The sequence below is a fragment of the Sapajus apella genome, unplaced genomic scaffold (genome assembly GCF_009761245.1).
Source record: "Sapajus apella isolate SASKATOON/1434 unplaced genomic scaffold, GSC_monkey_1.0 scaffold40, whole genome shotgun sequence".
NCBI lineage: Eukaryota > Metazoa > Chordata > Mammalia > Primates > Cebidae > Sapajus > Sapajus apella.
Genome location: NW_022436980.1, coordinates 9,266,212 through 9,286,971, shown reverse-complemented (window position 1 = coordinate 9,286,971; position 20,760 = coordinate 9,266,212). Strand labels below are relative to the sequence as shown.

Sequence of the window (20,760 nt, the reverse complement as noted above, 5' to 3'; positions counted from 1 at the left end):
ATTCATTATGGTAATTATCCTTATTCTACTGAAAATGTCCCCTATATAAAACCTATTAATCCTTTGTGGTATAAGTTGCAAATATTTTCCCAGTTTGTCATTTATTTTTACTTTCTTATATTGTTTGCAATGCAGTGTGTTTCTTATTTTTATGAAATAAAATCTGTTACTCTTTTCCCTTATTGGTCCTGATTTTCAGTTTTGGTCAAGAAAAGTTTTCCGTATTTCCAGAAGAAAAATTATGAGTGAATATAAGAATTCACTCATAATTTCTGACACTTGCATGCTTTTTTTATGAGCATTTAAATTTGTAATGTTAGGTTTCTGGTGCAAAAAAAATACCTAAATTTACATTTTTTTATATCTCTCTAATGCCTTTTTCTACATTTTCTACTTTTTTTCCTTCTGTTATTCAGTTAGATATTGACCTGTCTTCCAATCATGAACTCTATCTCTATGATGTCCAATAAGTTATTACCCCATCAAATTAGCTCTTAGTTTCTGATATTGTATGTTTAAGTTATTGATATTTGATAGATTTTTAATTTTTGATAAATTTGTCTACCTTTTGATCTACTTCCTCCATTTTTTCTGTTTTCTTGAGTATATGAAAAAGAGTTGTTTTAAATCTTTGTTGGATAGCTTCAAAGTCAGAAGCATTTATGTGTCTGTTCCTATGTCTATTTTTCTCTTATTTTCTTTTTTTGCAACTTGCTCCACCATATGTCCTCTAAACCACTTTGTATTATTGTTCTTAGTTATACATCTATATCAAACTATAAAGTGCATGTATATAATAATATGTGTATTAAACCCAACATTTCAGTGTTTAATTAAAGATTTAAAGCAGCAGATCCCAAAGTTTTGGCACTAGGGACTGATATGTAAGACAATTCTTCCAGACTGGGGTGGAGGGAGATGGTTTTGAATGATTCAAGCATATTACATTTATTGTGCATTTCATTTCTATTATTATTACATTGTAATATATAATGAAATAATTATACAACTCATCATAATGTAGAATCAGTGGGAGCCCTGAGCCTGTCTTCCTGCAACTAGATCGTCCTATCTGGGGGTGATGGGAAACAGCAGCAGATCATCAGGCATTAGATTCTTATAAAGACTGCACAACTTAGATCCCTTGCATGCACAGTTCACAATAGAGTTCGCATTCCTATGAAAATCTAGTGCAGCCACTGATTTCACAGGACATAGAGCTCAGGTGGTAATGCGAGTGATAGGGAGTAGCTGTAAGTACAGATGAAGCTTTGCTCACTCGCATACTGCTCACCTTCTGCTGTGTGGCCCAGTTCCTAACAGGCCACGGACCAGTACAAGTACATGGCCTGGGGGCTAAGGACCCCTGATTTAAGTAATTTCATGTTCTTTAATGAAATTAAGAGAATAGAAAAGAAAAATAAATATATGTAGAGTTTTTATTTACTCACATATAAAGACTATATATATAATCTTTCATATTTACTCATCTATTTACCCTTTTCTGTGCTCTTTATTTTATTCCATGAATTAGTTACTGTTTGTTGTCATTTACTTTCAGTCTGAAGGACTTTAGTATTTCATGTAAGACAAATCTACTTGCAATGAATTCTTTCAGATTTTTTCATTTTTAATTTTAAAGGATAATTTCACTGGATGTAGAATTCTGAGTGGATTGTGACTCTTTCTCTCAGTATTGGGAATATATATTCAGATCTCCATTATTTCTGATTAAAATGAGCCACTATTTATTAGTCTGCTGCATGGGATGACTTTTTGTTTTTGTTTCTTTGTTTTTTGCTCCTTTCAATTGCTACTTTTATAATTTATTCTTTCTCTTTGCCTTTCAGAAGTTTGATTAAGTTGTGTCTACATGACTGTCTGTGTTTGTCCTAATCAGGTTTTGTTAAAGTTCTGGGATGTGTAGATTAATTTTAAGAAAAATTTTAAATAATCTAATATGTGAAGGTTTTCCCCATTCTTTCTTCAAATATTTGGTCCATCCCTTTACTCTTTCACTTCTTTTTCTATTACTCCTGTTTCATGTATGTTATCATACTTGATACAGTCCTATCTGGCTCTGAAGCTGTTTTCGTTTCTTCCAATACTTTTTCTCCCTTAAGATTAGATACTTTGGAAAAAACTACTTTAAACTTCATATGGAACCACAAGAGAGCCCGCATAGCCAAGACAATCCTAAGCAAAAAGAACAAGGCCGGTGGAGTCACACTGCTGGACTTCAAACTATACTACAAGGCTATAGTAATCAAAACAGTGTGGTACTGGTACCAAAGCAGAGACATAGACCAATGGAATAGAACAGAGGCCCCAGAAGCAAGACCACATATCTACAACCATCTCATCTTTGACAAACATGACAAAAACAAGCAATGGGGAAAGGATTCCCTGTTTAATAAATGGTGTTGGGAAAACTGGCTAGCAATGTGCAGAAAGCAGAAACTGGACCCATATCTGTCACCTTACAATAAAATTAACTCCAGATGGATTAAAGATTTAAACATAGAACCTAATATCATAAAAACGCTAGAAGAAAACGTAGGCAAAACCATACAGGACATAGACATAGGCAAGCACTTCATGACTAAAACATCAAAAGCAATGGGAATGAAAGCCAAGATAGACAAATGGGATCTCATGAAAAGTCAGAGCTTCTGTAATGCAAAAGAAACCATCGTTACAGCGAATCGGCAACCAACAGAGTGGGAAAAAACTTTTGCAATCTACCCATCTAACAAAGGGCTAATAACGAGAATTTACAAGGAACTAAAACAGATGTACAAGAAAAAAACAAACAACCCCATTCAAAAGTGGGCAAAGGATATGAACAGACACTTTTCAAAAGAAGACATATATGAGGCCAACAAACATATGAAAAAATGCTCATCAACACTGGTCATTAGAGAAATGCAAATCAAAACCACATTGAGATATCATCTCACGCCAGTTAGAATGGCAATCATTAAAAAATCTTGAGACAACAGATGCTGGAGAGGATGTGGAGAAACAGGAACACTTTCACACAGTTGGTGGGAGGGTAAATTAGTTCAACCATTGTGGAAGACAGTGTGGCAATTTCTAAAGGGTCTAGAAATAGAAATTCCATTTGACCCAGCAATCCCATTACAGGGTATAAACCCAAAGAACTATAAATCATTATACTATAAAGACACAAGCACACGTATGTTCATTTCAGCCCTGTGTACAATAGCAAAGACCTGGAACCAACCCAAATGCCCATCAATGACAGACTGAACAAAGAAATTGTGGTACATATACACCATGGAATACTATGCAGCCATAAAATACGATGACTTTGTGTCCTTTGTAGAGACTTGGATGAATCTGGAAACCATCATTCTCAGCAAACTGACAAAAGAACAGAAAGCCAAATACCACATATTCTTACTCATAGGTGGGTGTTGAACAATGAGAACACGTGGACTTAGGGAGAGGAGCATCACACACTGGGGGCAGTTGCAGGGGATAGGAGAGAGACAGTGGGGGGTGGGGAGGGGTAACATGGGAAGAAATGCCAGATACAGTATGCATTTAAAGTTAAAAAAATAAAAATTAAAAAAAAATAGATACTTTATATTGAACAATGTTCAAATACACTAATTCTTTCTTCAGCCATCTCAAATTTGCTATTGAGAACATCTAGCAAATTTTTCATTTTTGTTAACGTTTCAACTCTAAAATATGCATGTGCTTCATTTTATAGTTTTCTATTTCTACACTAACATTTTCTCTTCATTGAGTCATTGTCATATCTTGATTTAATCCTTTGAATAGACTAATAATAGCTTCTTTGGAGTCTCTTAAATTCAACACCTGGATCTGCCCAGAATCAGCTGCAATTGCTTTTTTCCTGATTATGGATCACACATTCCTGTTTTCTCAATGTCTCATAATTTTTTGAAAAATGGACATTTTAATATATATACATATATATTTATAGAAAGAGTATAGAATATATATATATATATATGTATATATATATATATATATGTTGCAACTCTATATTCTGTCTTATTTAGGTTGATTTTGTTTTATTTTAGTAACTTATCTGTGCTTAAATTGAATGTCTCCTTTGCAGCTCAAGGCCATTGATCTCTCTGCTCAGGTTTTAATACAAATAGTTATTTTTAAATTTGGCTTGCAAGAAGTTGCCCCTGCATTGGAAAAACCACTCTACTGGTCCACCAATGATTTTGGCAAAAGTCATGCTCAAACACGTTAACCCCATTAGGCTTCCACTGTTTATACATAGATTTGTGTGTCAATCAGGGAGTGCATTCCAAGTTGCAGCCAATTACCCAGACTTTCTTGGCTTTTACTTTTTGCTAGGTTCTTTCAGGTCTCCCCTACTCAGTGTGTAGTTTCCTAGCCAGGGTATAATATGTGAAGTCCTTATCTTAGCCATTCCATGACTCCAGTTTCCAGGATCTCCATGTTAAAGGTCTCTCTGGTCTGGCACTATCTTTGTTTTGTTCTGCTCTAACAGAATACCATAGACTGGATACTTTAGAAATGATAGATATTTATTTTCTCACAGTTATGGAGGTTGAGAATGTCCAGGATCAAGCTATTGACATCTGGTGAGGGCCTGCTTGCTAAATCCTCTGGAGGGGAGAAATGCCATGTCCTCACATGGTGGAAGGCAGAAGGCAAGAGACAAAAAGGGAATTAACTCTCCCTTTTATAACAGCATTAATGCCACTGATAAGAGCTCTTCCCTATCACCTCCCAAAGATTCTACCTCCTAATACTGTCACAATGGAAACCAAATTTCAACATGCATTTCAGAGGGGCAAGCACTCCAAATGGGAATACAAACTCAAACTAACCAAGCTTCAGGTTTTTGCAACCTACCAAGTGTGTCCCTGTTATGGAAAAAGGTGAAAGGTTTCTACCCCTAGGCCTAATTTAAGTCTGCCCATTGTGGAAAAAAAGCTGCTGGTTTTTGCAACCTGCTTCATGTGGCTAAAACTACACTTCTTAATGACCAAGTTGGAGAAGGGAAGGGAAGGAGCTGTAGGCAAAAAGATTGAAGACTCCTGCTGTTTTTACTAAAGCTCTAGTGATTTTTCGAGAAGAAATGCTTCACAATTTAATAATTACCTTTAGTCAATTTCCAAGGACCTAAAATTGTTGCTTTTTAAGCACGTTTGCCCAGTTTTGTACTTGTCTATTTTTACTGACCTCCTCATGTCCCCATAACCACAAGTCCCTCATTCCTACTCCCCATAGTTTAATATTTCTATTGTATCTTTATTTAAAAACATGTATTCATTACTATTCCCTTTGTTATAACATTATATATTCTTAGTGCTAAAGGTAAATACATAATCAACATTTACCACTAACCTTCATGTAAATGCATCTCCAGTCTGAAATGTATTCTACTGGAGAATCCTAGGAAATGCTCAGAACAGCAATATTCTCAGAGTTCTTGCATAACTCTAACATTTTTCTGTAGTCTTTATAAAGGTTAATTTTGCTGAATATAAAATCTTTGGTTCACATTTTCTTTCCTTGAGTATATTAACTATGTTACTGTAATGTTTTCTGACATAGGACTGCTCTCAAAAAGCTAATAACAATCTAAAATTTCCCCATGTTTGACTTTGCTCAATACTTTTATATGAACATGCTTAATGTTGTCCATTCTGGGTCTGTTTTCCTATTTTTTGCAGTATAATCGCTTCATGTGTATTTTCTAGTAGTGTTAAATTATATATTTTTCTTGAATTACAGTTTTTGATATTTGCTCTGTTCCATTGTTTTGATCTTTTTTCTTTAATGTCTTCTATTGTACATACATTTTATCTTCTTTGCATATCATTTTCTTTGAATCTCTTTTCTCAGTTTTTTCTTTTATTTTATAATTACATATTATTTCAAAATTTTCCTCATACTATTTTTAAAATGTATTTTAATGAATTAGCTTTTGTGTTTCTAGGTATCTGGTTTTGTTATAATTTTGTCTTAATTTCTGGAGTGATTTTTAAAAAATTATTATTTCTAACCCTTTCGTGAATTTTCTTACCTATATTTTGTAAGCTTTTTTCTTCCACTGGACTCATTGGAAACTTTCCAAAATTGTTCACAGTTTACATTATTTGATTTCTTTTAGCTCATTTTGAATAATTTGGCTATAGTTATCATTTACTTTGTTGTCGTTTTGTGATAATATGCTCTCATTGTTATAGGAATGTTGTTTTTTTTTTCTTTATTCTCTTTTTGCTTGTGATATCCTTATAGGTTATTCTATCTCATTCCTTTTCTATTGCTCATGTTTAAGTTAAATGCATTCCTATCACAGAAGAGTGGGCCAGGCTAGCTTTTCTAAAGTGTTCAGTATCCCTAGAACCCTTCTTCTGTTATTTTCAAGATAAGTAATTTGCCATTGTACTTTCTGAGTGTATTTCCTTTGCTTCTATCCCTCACTTTTGTCTAAATTGCCTCTTTGGTTTCAATAAGAGAAATCAAAACAGGTTCTCTTATTGAACCTGTTCTGTTTTATTGGATTCTACGTCCAGCGATTTCTTCTCCCCATGGCATGTGTCCTGAGAAGACATTTTAGCTCCAGCACTGACAACCCATTTCTTAACTTTTCTTAAAGGCACTGGTGATTTGGTGTCTACAAACTCTCCTCTCCATTTCAGCTACGATTCTTGGATTAATCTGTCTTTCCAGTGATTACCTGTTACTAGGCAGAGAGAGGTAGTGTGGGTTCTCAAGTTCTAAGATCCATCAGAAGAAGTTGATCTTCCTATGTTTCTTTCTGCATAGTTGCTGATAACACAGTGGTTTAGTGAATTTTCCCCAACAATTAACAAGGATGTGTTGGTAGTTAGTGTTCTTGTAGATATTGTCTATGTATTTTTAGTTTGGTTATTCTAGTTATCGTCTTTGTTTTTATACAGGGTTTCAGGAATATTCAAAAAGTAATGCAACTTATCCTGCCAGCTTCCCAGAATCTGGACAAGGTTTACAAAAATGTAATACTTACATATTTGACTGATGTTCATTAAAATATAACTAACATATTTATATTGCATGGACTTCACAGATATTAGTGCCTAAATCAGTATATTTTAAAGAAATATATATATAAGTAAAACAACTACAATCATTTCAAGAATAAAATTAAATAGTAGTAATGGTGGTATGCAAATAAGTCAAAAAATTATGATAGTAGAAGTAGTGTACAAACAGCTCCATTTTGAAGTGTGATAGCTAAGTATTGCTTTACCTTAAGAGACAAGGCTCTTGTTTTCAATTATGGGTTTGGAGTAGTATTTGGAAACAGCAGTGAAGAGCAAGGAAAGTACTGATCCTACCTCCAGAACTTGATGAATTAGGAGTGCAAGAAAATGTATAACTACTATTTGGAAATGCTATGGGGAAGATGTACCCTATGGGAAGATCTGGTTTTAATTAGGAAAAGGAGGAAGAAGGAGTTATCAGTAGAGAATATAGCTGCTATTGATAAGAGATTAAAACATAACAAATATCTAAAGGCTAGATATAAAATTTATAAATTGAGAAATAATCCATTAAAATATGTATACTGTTGTAAAGCATGTATTTTATGTGTGTGTGTGTGTGTGTGTGTATAATTATACATATATATAATTTTTAGCCCTTAAGTGGTGCTTTAATCTTCAGGTTTCATTTCCTTGATCAGATAGAATATAAAGCTTCATAACCTAGGCTTTGTCTTTTTATTTTGATGGACTAATACTGTATAACAGTTATACTGTTATATAACATATTTATATATATACACAATGTTAGTAGCAATAAGAATGTTCATACTAAATGATCCACTAATTATACTTCTGAGAATTTACCTTAAGTAGCTGAATGGTCAGAGTAAAGCTATTAGCATAAGGATGATCCTTGCTGTATAGGATGTAATGGTTTAAAAGTTAAAAAATCCAAGCTGAAAGAGCACAATGATTCAATAATTGGAAATGACTAAATGAATGATGATTGGTATATATGATAAAAAGACACAAACTCCCCATAAATTTAAATCAAAAATAGTTCAAGAATCACATGAAACATTTAAAGTAACAATATATATAACATTCATTGGTAAATAGGATTGTAGACTATGAGAAAACATGCACGTATGCAAACAAGATTTGAAATAGATATAGAAAAAAGAATATAAGATTTTTAGGATATTTGGATGATAGAGTTTCCTTTATTTATAAATTTCTTTTGATGTTATAGTTTAGTCACAAGTTTATATGTATGTATATACCACTTTCCCAATAGAAAAGACTACAAAATGGATATTTATCTTCTATTACCTTAAAAATGAAAATAATTAACACTGCTTCCTCAAAGTTTCCTTATCTATTTTTGTGTCATTCCTTTGTTGAAGGAATGTTTATAAGCTCTAGGAAGATTATTAGATATGAAGACTGTCAAAATATCAGATTTTTTGGGCAGCAAAACTATTATGTATGATACTATAATGGTGGATACATGTCATTATACATTTGTCCAAACTCAGAGAATATACAAAATTCAGAGTAAACCGTAACATAAACTATGAACTTTGGATGATAATGATGTGCCAACGTGGGTTCATTAATTGTAACAAATGTACTGCTGTGGAACAGGATGTCCACAGTGGTGGAGGCTGTGTGTGAGTAGAGGCAGTAGATATACTGGGAACTTTATACTTTCTGCTCAATTTTCCTATGAACCTAAAACTACTCTAAAAAATACAGTCCATCAAAATAAGAAGACAATTAAGGCCAGGTTATGAAGTTTTATATTCTATCTGATCAAGGAAAGTGAACCTCAAGATTAAAGCACCAATTTGGGGCTAAAGCAGAGAAACATGCCAAATGATGAGTTTGATTCTGTTCGGGTTGTTTCCTTGTAATTTCTCAGTGTTTAGCAACAATTCTGTGCTCCTCGGTGACTTTGTTTAGCCACTTATACAACAGGGACTATAGTGGGGGTTTGCCTCTCTGCTTTATAGGTGCATTCTGAGGATAAATGAATCTCTATAATAAAACTGTTTTTGTCTCTTTGACAAAAAGCACTTTATAAACCAATCAGAGATTCATGTGTTTTCTACCTTATGTTTTGTTATAGTTACACCAGACGAGTGGAAAATCAACCATATAATAGAAATAGAGATAAATCGAACTCTGGAAATACCATGCTTTCAAAATAGCTCCTCAGAAATTTCATCTGAGTTCACCTATGCATGGTTGGTGGTAAGTGTTGCCCTTTTCAGCGAATAACTGCAATGGTCTTTAAACATTAATGAAGTAAAATGAATAAGCAGTAATAATAGGGAAGGAAGTATACTAGATGGAGGGCAGGCATTATGCCAGGGGTGGGAGGAGGGGTGGGGAAGGAAGGAGAGGACATTCAGATTCCTTCTCACAGGCAAGCCTCTGAGTCCATGAATGCAGTAAATTAATTTATAAATTTGCTTCTAAAGGTTGATTTTTATTTCTAGCTATACACCAAACTATGATTACAGAAAGAACAAAGTGTGATAGTGCCCCAGAGAGGAGCCATATTCAGCAGAAGCCCCTACTCACAAATATTTGTTTTACAAACAACATATGCAGAGCTACAGACTCCCTTTGCCAAAAACATTACTGCACCCTGGGAAATACACAACATTGGCTTAGGTTGGGAAGCACAAATTCTAGTGCTTGTGAAATATAAGCAGAAAACGTATATGAGACAAGCAGGACTTGTATAAGAAACAGCTACTGCCCAGTTCTATTAATGCCACAGGGGGCTGCAGGCCTATAATTGCCATGCCGTCTCATAAAAAAAAAAATGCAAGCCAGAAATCTGTATTTTTACGAAAAATTTTCCAATTTAAAAATGATGTAGGCCAGACACAGTAGCTCACACCTGTAATACCAGCACTTTGGGAGGCCGAGGCAGGTGGATCACAAGGTCAGGTGTTCAAGACCAGCTGGACCAACATGGTGAAACACCGTCTCTACTAAAAATACAAAAATTAGCAAGGTGTGGTGGTGCACACCCTGTAATCCCAGCTACTCAGGAGTCTGAGGCAGGAGAATCACTTGAACCTGTGAGGCAAAGGTTGCAGTGAGCCGAGATCGTGCCACTGCACTCCAGCCTGGGCGACAGAGCAAGACTCCATCTCAAAAAACGAAAAATGATGTGTAGAGCAAAAATAAATACTGGGCTATTATTTTGATGTGTAGATCAAAAATAAATACTGGTCTATTATTTTGCTAAAACACTTTATAACCCTAATTATAAATTTTAAAAATTTCACTGAGTATTCACTTTGGCAGTTATGGTGTTCCAACTATGAAGTTGCTTCCCATGTCCTGTGTGATGACTAAATTCTCCCACTACTTGTCTCACTTGAAATACTGCAGAATTCATCTATGCAGATCTTCATCTATTCAGATGTATGATTTAATTTGGCCTAACCCTTAACATAACTATGACATTTATTTACTTTGCCTTTGTTATTTTATCATTAGTCTACATTATTCTGCCTAATGTATCAGTTTAGTTTAAAATCTAAATTTAATCTTGAAAACTAAAATTTTCTGAGTTGTTTTCTCCTAACAGGTAAACAAAATCAACATGAGTATAATAATAAATGTGAAAGAATTGTGTCACTGTAACTTTAATGTTAGCCAGCCAAATAGCAGCCAGCTACTAACCATTGTATATAGTAAACCCCAAAAACTGTTAAAAACAAATGATAACAGAGACAAACACAGTTATAGAGATGATGATAAACATGATTTCAAGAATCATAAAACAGGGCATTCATTTAGGTGATACAGAATATGATTCAATTACTGTATGCTAATTTTTATGTTTATCAAAATGAAAACAGAGAATTTAAAAATTCTTATAAAACTCACAGAAGAAGCTCATGAATGTTAACAGCTGGCACAATTTGGAAAATACTGTGATTGAGGGGGTTGATTATTTGCATTACAAGCTACCTAGATTTTTGTGGACAGTCTCAGAAACTAGACCTTATATCTAAAAACATTTCTTTGGGTTTGTGCCATACCCAAAATAATTGACTTGTGCAAAGAACTTTAAATACAACCTACTGATAACTTTTCACTGTCTAAGTATTTTTTAAATAGTAATAAAAAGAATTATGTTTTAAAATAACTTTCCCAAATGGCTTAAAAACCTACAGCATCTCTTTGTCATTTGTCACAAGACACGTCTGCCCCATATAGGATTTGCTTTCCAAAATGCAAGGCTTCCTGGACATTATCATTAGGATGAGTATAAGTCCACTGTTCCTAACAAACATGATACAACCTAGTTCTGAGACAAAGGTTAAGAGGTAGGATAACTTCAAGGGGGCAGAAATGTACTATACTAAACCTTTTAATGATGAAATGCATACCTTGCTTGTGTTACCAATATTTTCCCCCAAGAGGGCCGAAAGTACCTATCCCAATTATCACAAATTCACTAAAAATGGCAACTGGTTTAATAAAGCTTTACTGTCGATATTTTTACTGTAGTGTTCTTGTCTCATGGTATGTAATCTGTTTTTTCTAAGCAAATGTAAAGCCTTTGGTGTGTGTCTTTTCTGTGACTCTGAGCTTCTGGACAAAAAGTTGTATGGCTCATTTCAAAAATATCAACCATCTAGTATAGAGTCTAAAACACAGGTACTCATAAATACTTAATAAATAATTTAATGAATTTGTTTGTATTTGTCCCCTTTCCCCACAGTCTTATTCATTATTCTCATATTAAATTGATGATCACTAAATTCACACTGTTTGATTGTTTAACGAGTGGCAGCTCATGAAGTATCAAAGACTTGACAACTGATAAAGCATGCTTTATCAAGTAGCTTCCTTTAAAGAAACTAAGAAGGCCATAACAACATACCTTTGTATTCGGCCACGGCATTTAAAACAAATGAACACCAGAGGGAGTGCATGTAAGGTCACACAGTGAGAGGGTGAGTCTTAAACATCCACTAGAACCTCAAGTCATGCTTCCACTTTAAAGAATGCATCATGATACAGACAACCTGAAGAATCTTTCGGAAGAAACCTTTCTTCAAAGGGAAGATGGTGTTGGCAAACGTGTTGATTAAAATGCTACTATGCATTTCCTTTCTAAATGTCAAAATCTATTTGCTCCTCTCATTTATATCTATGTCCTATACTGTTGATGGCTGTGGGATTCAGCCAGTCCATTAAAGCATCTTATGTCCTTATAAAGTAGGTTACATAGGGTGGTTATAGCTTGCCTTAAAGGAGAACAAACTTCCTAAATAAATGGAGAGAACAAACTGCCTGACAGTACACAAACCGCATCCTGGGCTGGTGGTCACAGCATCCTACAGCAAGGAGGTAAAGGAGCAGAAAGGAGAAATCCCTAAATTCACGCAAGTGCAGAAACCCATGATCAGTGTCTTTGGGCTGACCTATGCTTATTATAATAGTAAAAAATGCACCCATGAGTAGAGATTTAAGATGCTAATGAGACATGCCATGTTATCTACTGGCATGTACAACAATAGCACATGCACATCCAGAGGACCACCCGGAACATGCTTCATAGCAACATGCCTTCCCAGCCCTTCATGAATAATCATATGAGACTCTCATAAAGAGAGTTTCCCTAGTGTCAGTCAGCACTGTCTCACCTTTGAGTAGCCTGCTGTGATCAGCTGTGAGTGTACTTTTGCTTTGCAGTAAGCTCTCTTACCTCCTTTCACTTTGAACTTGCTCTTAAATTCTGTCGTGCAGTAAAGTCAAAAACTCACGCTGGTGCCACTGGCAACACTTATATTAGGGAATAAACTACAACTCATGGTGTCACAATTGTTACGTGCCTGCAAAGGACACAAATATTCCAGCCAATCTATATTAGTGGTCTTTGAGCTCTTCTTAAACTAACAATAATGATCATAATGATAAGCCAATTGTTCTTACAGACATTATATAATCTCTTTAGAAAGAGATCAAAAAATAGAAATGATGAAGATGAGCTGAGAGAGCAGAAACTTGCTATACTGAACTCAGTAACTCTGGGAAGCTTCAAAGGCCTTCTGCCCTGAGTGATTCATGAAGCCCTGGAAACAGTTTACAAACTAAAATTATCTAGGTCACTGAAAAACAAAAGTGATGCCTTTCTGTACATGAAATTTTATAAAAGTTAATTAATTCAATTATGACCCTCATGGGATAGGTTATTAATGGAATTCTGTCTCATAAAACAAACTCCTTTGCTACATGTGCCTGAAATCATGCTAAGGCTGTGTTAATTGGACAGACTGCATTTTGGGAAGAAGTTACATTGCAGAACTGGGAATACATTGAAGTGGATGGGCATCAGGTGCAAATGGATGGTGTATCTAACATTCATCCAGGATGAGGGGTAAATAAGTAAGCACAAAGGGTTCACCCTTTAATGGAAACTAATAATCTATGTGAATGGAGGGGTAATATATAAGAAATCCTAGAATATGTGTGTTTAGACAAGATGTAGCTGGAAGCTAAAAGATAAGTGATATTTTTCCCATTTTATGCATTGGGATATAAGCATATAGTTATCAGGAAAATTCTGCAGGCTTATTCTGGAAGCTTCTAAATATACTCTGATATTCTGTTTTCATAGCAAACTATCATCCTTATTTCCCACAGTATAAATTTCAGTTCAGTCCAATAAACATATGTGAATCTGTTTTGAGCACTAAGTCCTTCAGGGATACAAACTATATTGGATGTATTTCCTACCATGACATACACCTTTAATAAAAATGTAAAAAATGGCAGCATGGGGAAAATCATTCAATTCTGACTAGATGGACCTGGGAAGCCTCTTAAAAAGGTTATATTTGAGCTGGATAATTAAATAGTTGGCTGGCAAAAGGCAGATGTGTACTACACCAAGACCCTGGGACCTCTAAGTACAAATTGGTAGTGCAGACAGGAAAAGGCAAAAGAGGGAATATGTGTTCACAAAGTCAGTGAAAATAAAGAAATTCATGATTTTTCTCTTTACAATTATGAAGAGAGGACAAGAATATTTCCAATTCGAACAATTCAATATTAGCAAAAAAAGCATGTAACTATAGATGCTCATACATCTTAAAATTTTTATCAATAAATGCATCTTCAATATGCTCTTCTTTAATATTTGTGCTACTTATGTTAAAAGGTAAAAGGGTACTATAGACAGTGTTTGTTATGCTTAAGGATACCCCACTATTCAGAAAACAAAACTGTAGCCTCTTACCTGATGGCAGCTGATTCTAATTGTCTTTAATAAAAAAAACAAAGTGCTAGCCAAACTACAAAAGTTGATAACCAACAACGATTAAAAAAATAGTGTTCTGGTGCTCTAGAAAATGGACCTGGGGAGCTCTGCAAGCAGCTTGCTTTGACAGTACTGACTGGATGGAGAATAAATGGAGGAAATGTGAAGACAGGAAACAGTTTGGAGAAAAAAGGAGTAGCAATCAATACAGTTAACAGCAGTTATCGAACAAGCTCTGTACAGTCAGCCCCTGCCATACGCTGTGGTCAATGCAGCCAGCTCTGACATGGACCTGGTTTCAAGGACCTCAGGATAGCTCAGAGATGAAATATCATCACTACGTCAAGGAGGGTGAGCATCCCAAATCTGAAAACCTGAAATTTAAAATGCTCCAAAATCTGAAACTTTTTTAGCGCACACATGATGCTCAAAATAAATGTTCAATGGAAAATTTCAGATTTCAAATTTCCACATTTAAGATGTTCAACTGGCATAATGTAAATATTCCAAAATCCAAAACAATCTGAAGCCTGAAACACTTCTGGTACCAAGAATTTCAGATAAGGGATACTCAACCTATAGTTCAAAGGTTCCTCTTCTGAACTGAAAATTTTGATTCTAGTACAAAAACAAAAAAAGTCTCAATGACATATTTTAGGATTTGTCAAGTCTTTAAGGGACATATAACAGCAGTTTAATGATTCAATATGATCCCTTCCAGCCCTTATCATGCTAATTATTTTATCAAGCTCCTATACATAATTTATATATGCATTTGTTTCTCTTCTGTGGCTCCTGATTTTCATATTTGTTTGCGTGTGCGTGTGTGTGTGTTCTTCTCCTTAAGTAAATTTTTTAGTACAAAAAAATCTAATTTAAAGTTAGATTTAAAAATCTATTTTTTTTTAGATTTTATTTTGAAGCAGGGTCCCACTCTGTTGCCCAGGCTGGAGCGCAGTGACACAATCTTGGCTCACTGCAGCCTTGACCTCCTCAGGCTCAAGTGATCCTCCTACCTCAGCTTCCCGAGTAACTGGGACCACAGGCATGTGCCACCAAGCCTGGCTAATTTTTTTGTATTTTTAGTAAAGACAGGGTTTCACTGTGTTGCCCAGGTTGGTCTCGAACTCCTGGGCTCAGGTGATCCACCATCCTTGGCCTCCCAAAGTGCTGGGATTATAGGCATGAGCCACGAAATGCAGCCCTTTAGTAGATTATAAATAGGAAAGTCAAGGACTGTTTCTTCTACTACTTTTGTGAGCCTGTATATAGCAAAGCCATTAACAGTATGACTTTTGGAGGAAAATTGCTGTTTTCAAGACCTGGATTTCCACTCCTTATTAGCTATGCAACCTAAGGGCTGTGATTAGTGAGGCAAGTAAGACCCTGAACCTTGGGAGCAAAATTTAAGGGAGCACAAAAAAATTAGTAATCAAGATAATTTTTTAATACAATATTTTAAAAAATCAAAATTTGGGAAAATCCATGATGAACAAAATATCAAATCTGTAAATAAAGGCAGGCTGTTGCTTGTGTGTTTTGAGACCTTGCTACATTTATATTGTTCAAGGAACAGTATTCTCCAGTCAGCCTGTTGTTCCTGGGCTTCATGGCCATTGTGTCCCCCAAGGGCTAATGTATAAGGGTTGACCGTGGCAAGAGAACAGATTGAGCTATTCATGACTTTATAACTGTCTTAGTCTATTTTGTGCTGCTATATATAACAGAATATCTGAAACTGAGAAATTTATTCTCTCACAGTTCTGGAGGCTGGGAAGTCCAAAATCAAGGTGCCGGCAGGCTAGAGCCTGGTGTCTGTGCTTCCAAGATGGCACTTGAATGCTGTGTTATCCAGAGAGGACAAAATAATTGTGTCCTCACATGGCAGAAGAGCAGAAAAGAGAGAACTCGCTACTACAAGTACCTTGTATGGTGGCATTAACCCACTTGTGAGGGCAGAGCCCTTTGATCTCCCATTAGGCTTCACCTCCCAACACTGTGCCATTGGGGGTTAAGTTTCAATATGAATTTTGGAAGGGACAAAAACATTCAAACCATAGCAATTTGTCTCCATAAGTCCTCAATTTAGCCAGGCACATAGTGAATACTCATGAGATAGCAGGTGATCATAGGTTGGAATAAGTTTATATTATTGAACATCTATTAAGTGTCAGGAATAGAGTAAGTATATGATATATGTTAGCTCATATATGTTATTTCCCATTAAAATGGGAGAGTCTACCAAGGTGTGAATCCATAAAGTTTTAGAAATACTTATTAATATTTTTTAAAGAGGGCAATTTTTTTCTTTGAAGAACAGGAAAAGAAAAAACTGATAGAAATAAGGGTCTCACATGCAGGTTCTTACCTCTACCAGCCTGTACTTTGAAGACTAGGTAAGCTAAGAGCATTATTATTAAATAGGAGTTGAGGTATGCTCTAAACACCTATCACCAAAATTGGGTTAATACGTCATGCAAAGGCTCCTTTCAGTCGGCAAATTGCCCACACCCCTGTAATCTACAACTCATATGAAAGGTTCTAGCTTTCTAAAATTCCTATTAAATTTCTCATTCTAGATACTTCAGAAAGGTATTGTATTTATCATTATTTTATAGTTTGGTTCTTATTAGTATATGTTGTCTGTGAGACTTATTTGTCCCTGGTTCTGGGCATACTTGCTTTTCGATGCTATGACTTAAATACCTCTTACTTTGTGTGATCTTTGAGCAAATTTTTAACCTCAATTTATTCTACATAGTCATAAGAAGCAAATAAGATACAACTTGAAAGGACTTTGGAGAATTCTTAGAATAGAGTAGGTGCTAAATAAATTTAAACTATGACTAATAAGAATGTAAAATGTTAATAGGGTCACAGTATAATATTAGTATGACTTCTCCCTCTCCCAGCCCTAGGCATTTTGTTGTTTGCCTGTGCTAATTTTTTTTTTTTTTTTTTGAGACGGAGTTTCACTCTTGTTACCCAGGCTGGAGTGCAATGGCGCGATCTCAGCTCACCGCAACCTCCGCCTCCTGGGTTCAGGCAATTCTCCTGCCTCAGCCTCCTGAGTAGCTGGGATTACAGGCACGCGCCACCATGCCCAGCTAATTTTTTGTATTTTTAGTAGAGACGGGGTTTCACCATGTTGACCAGGATGGTCTCGATCTCTTGACCTCGTGATCCACCCGCCTCGGCCTCCCAAAGTGCTGGGATTACAGGCTTGAGCCACCGCGCCCGGCCGCCTGTGCTAATTTTTTCACATCTCCTCCCACTTGCTCTGTAAAGGCAGCCACTCATATGTAAGTTTTTGCTACAGCCCCCTTTATAACTGAAGACTTTGGAATATCTCAGGATCTCCTTATCTTGTAGGTTACAGGGCACTCTTTGCAACTGAATCCCATCATTCCCAATGAAAGAATAAACCCTTCTTTCTGCAAAAGTTAACTGCCCAGGAACTTTGGATACATTGGAAGGTTTTGTATTTTTTCTCTATCAACTAAACCACCCAGTCACAGTGTGCTACATAATAAAGAAAAATGCATTTTTTCTCACCAGTCTCCACCTTCAGCATGTAACTGTGTTTTATCCCACAACAAAGTGACAGTGCATAAAACCGTTCCAAATGGCAGTCATACCATAAATGACCAAAGAGCATTTTCAACTCTAAAATCCTTACACACAAAAAAAAGCAAGAGGCTGCCAAACACACCTATGCCAGAAGATCTGCACCTGCCTTCTTAAATACTGACGTCCAGACCAGCCAGTGGCTGAGTGACATGCTCCCCACTTTCTTCTTCTGTGTCCACCCAATACTTAGAGCTCCTTTGGGGGATCCTGTCTCTGTAATGCAGTCTTTCTCCCTTTTTCTCATGCTCTTCTTCATCAGAAAAACAGCAGTATGGACTCTTGAGTCCTTCTTTATAAGGGTGTAAAAGCATGTACATTGCTTCAGGAGAAATACTTCAGCAGAGTGTGATTATTTGCAGGCAATAACACAATACTATCTGTATGTAAGACTGACACAAATCCTAGCCGGATTTAGCTGAAGAATCATGTCTTACATAAGAGTTTCTACTAAGTATATTCTGGAATTATTTATATAACTAAACTATTTAAGAAGTCTGCCTTAATGGTTCCTCAGCTTCTGCCCATACCTGAATTCACTCACTCATGAGGTTTCCATTTCTTGTAGCATGATCTGTCTCATTTTTAAAACTAGAGATTCCAATTCATAGACCTTATCAACATTTCCGCCCACTGAATGCATTTCTGTTTACCCTTCTCCATCTTAATTCCTTCCATTTCCCCTGATGCCTGTGCACAAGGATTCATCTGTTGTTTAGAGTTAGGCCAGTAGATGTCAGCCCTGGATACCCTGAGGACCTTAAAAACACTTGCTCTAGCCATGGCCTTATCCTAGACAGATGATTTAGAATCTCTAGAAGAGAAGCTTCTGCATCAGAGTGTTTTAAAAGCAACTCAACTGAGGATATTGAGTTGTACTAACAGTACAATGAAGACCTAACCCATCCTCTTCCCTTAGGCTCCTCAAGAATCCCCTCCTCCCTGGGCCCCTAGTGAGCACATTTACTGACATCAACCAACATTGTGACATGCCAGGGAGCTTGTCCAAGGAAATTCAGGCATGGAGAGAATAGGGCTTTTCATCACAGACCAAAGAAATGATATAAGATAGGAGAACCAAGTACCTCAAATATCGAAAATTCAGATTAACATTTTCAGCCTACTCTTCATGCATCTTCTCTGAAGCTAACAAAAACACAGAAGAACAGGAATAGGGTTAGGACCAGAATGAGCCTGTGGTTAAGGAAGCAAGGAGGTGCCCAGAGAACAAAATTTAAGGAGGTACTCACTGTCGGGTGCCAACATTTCACTTGCATGACTTTAAGAACCTCACTTTACATTATCCTAGTCTTGGGGAGGAGCTGAAAAGAGTCATTTTCTAAAGGAATTCAGGAATAGCTGTAATCATTCCGTTTAAATGAAGATTTTATAAAATCTTCACACTAATACAGTCTTCTCAGCACACCTTAGCAGTAAGATGTCAGAACGTCTTAAATGAAAATTAAAATCTGCCATTAGTGCTCCCCCATTCCAGCCCCCAAATCCTACTCCAGATATACAGTTTATAGAAGATTATGAAGGAGAAGTTCTAGTCAGAAGAGCAGAACGTTTCCATTTGTTAGGATAGGGTCACAATAGTTTTTCACTGAAAGTCAAGTATATGATACCTTCTCTAGTAATATACTAAATATCTCTTAATTTCAATCCTTCATTCTTCCTCTCTGTTTTACAAAAAAATAAATGAATCAATGTTTGTGAAATGCCTAGTCCAGGGCTGGCACAGTTGAGAACTCAATAACCGGTAACAATTTTTTCTCACCAGGAATATAATAGAACTCAGGAAACACTTATCACCCAAGATCACCTCATCAGCAATTCCACATTATTTAAAGATAGAGTCAAGCTTGGCACAGACTACAGACTCCACCTCTCTCCAGTCCAAATCTTTGATGATGGGCGGAAGTTCTCTTGCCACATTGGAGTCAGTCCTGACAAAATCTTGAGGAGCTCCACCACTGTCAAGGTTTTCGGTAAGGGCTTTTGTTCTACGCACTTTCTGACATCCTCCTGTCTCCTGCCGTGCTCTTCCCTGAGGAGGAAGCACTCTATTATGCTGCAGAGCAGCCACACAAGGGTAACAATGCTGGAGTCTGTTTCCCTGGATACTTGTCATTCTCTTTGGGGATGAGGATGAGGGTAGGATGCTAAAGAATGATGATTCCATTAACAGAATAAAATCATACAGAAAGCAATAATTTTCTTTGTTTGTCAATTTTCTGTTGCTCACAACAGAATACCTGAAACTGAGTAATTTATAAAGAAGAGGAACTTATTACATACGGTTGTGGAGGCTAAGTCCAAGGTCAAGGGGAGGCATCTGGTGAGAGCCTTCTTGCTGCTGGGGACTCTCTGAAGAATCCAAAGGTGGCATAGGGTATTACATGGCAAAAGGGCAGAGTAGGCTAATGTGCTCATTCATGTCTCTCTTCCTCTTCTTATAAGGTCATCAATTTCCCTCCCATCATAATTCATGAATCCAATAACCCATTATTCTATGAATGGACTAATCTTATCCATAAGGGCAGAGACCTCATGATTCAATGACCTCTGAAAGGCCCCAACTCTCAATACTGCCAGACTGGGGATTAAGTTTCAATATAAGTTTTGGAGTGGACATTCAAACCAGAGCAGACAGATCAATATCCTGGTGACCACTATCTTATTTACAACTATAATGTTTCTCGGAATACTGGAAATCTCTTTAATTATAACTGCCAAAGTTTAATTGCTTAGTTGTCTAATTGTCTTAGTTGCTTGCTTGAGCAAGGTGGAGCAAGGTCAGTGAGAAGAGGAAAG

General features: G+C 36.2%; 1 protein-coding gene and 1 long non-coding RNA gene across 6 annotated transcripts in view; one reads left to right on the top strand and one right to left on the bottom strand.

Moving 5' to 3' along the window:
* Positions 1–20,760, bottom strand: part of LOC116565489 — a 324,301-nt gene that overhangs the window by 207,927 nt on the left and 95,614 nt on the right. The gene's annotated exons all lie outside the window — the stretch shown is intronic.
* The window catches only part of CD96 (CD96 molecule), a 106,945-nt gene that overhangs the window by 12,026 nt on the left and 74,159 nt on the right, over positions 1–20,760 (top strand). For both annotated transcript variants that reach the window (XM_032299148.1, XM_032299146.1), the window contains exons 3-4: positions 9,148–9,272; positions 19,727–19,934. In XM_032299148.1, the coding sequence (XP_032155039.1) occupies positions 9,148–9,272; positions 19,727–19,934 (333 nt within the window). The remainder of the gene's footprint in view (positions 1–9,147; positions 9,273–19,726; positions 19,935–20,760) is intronic.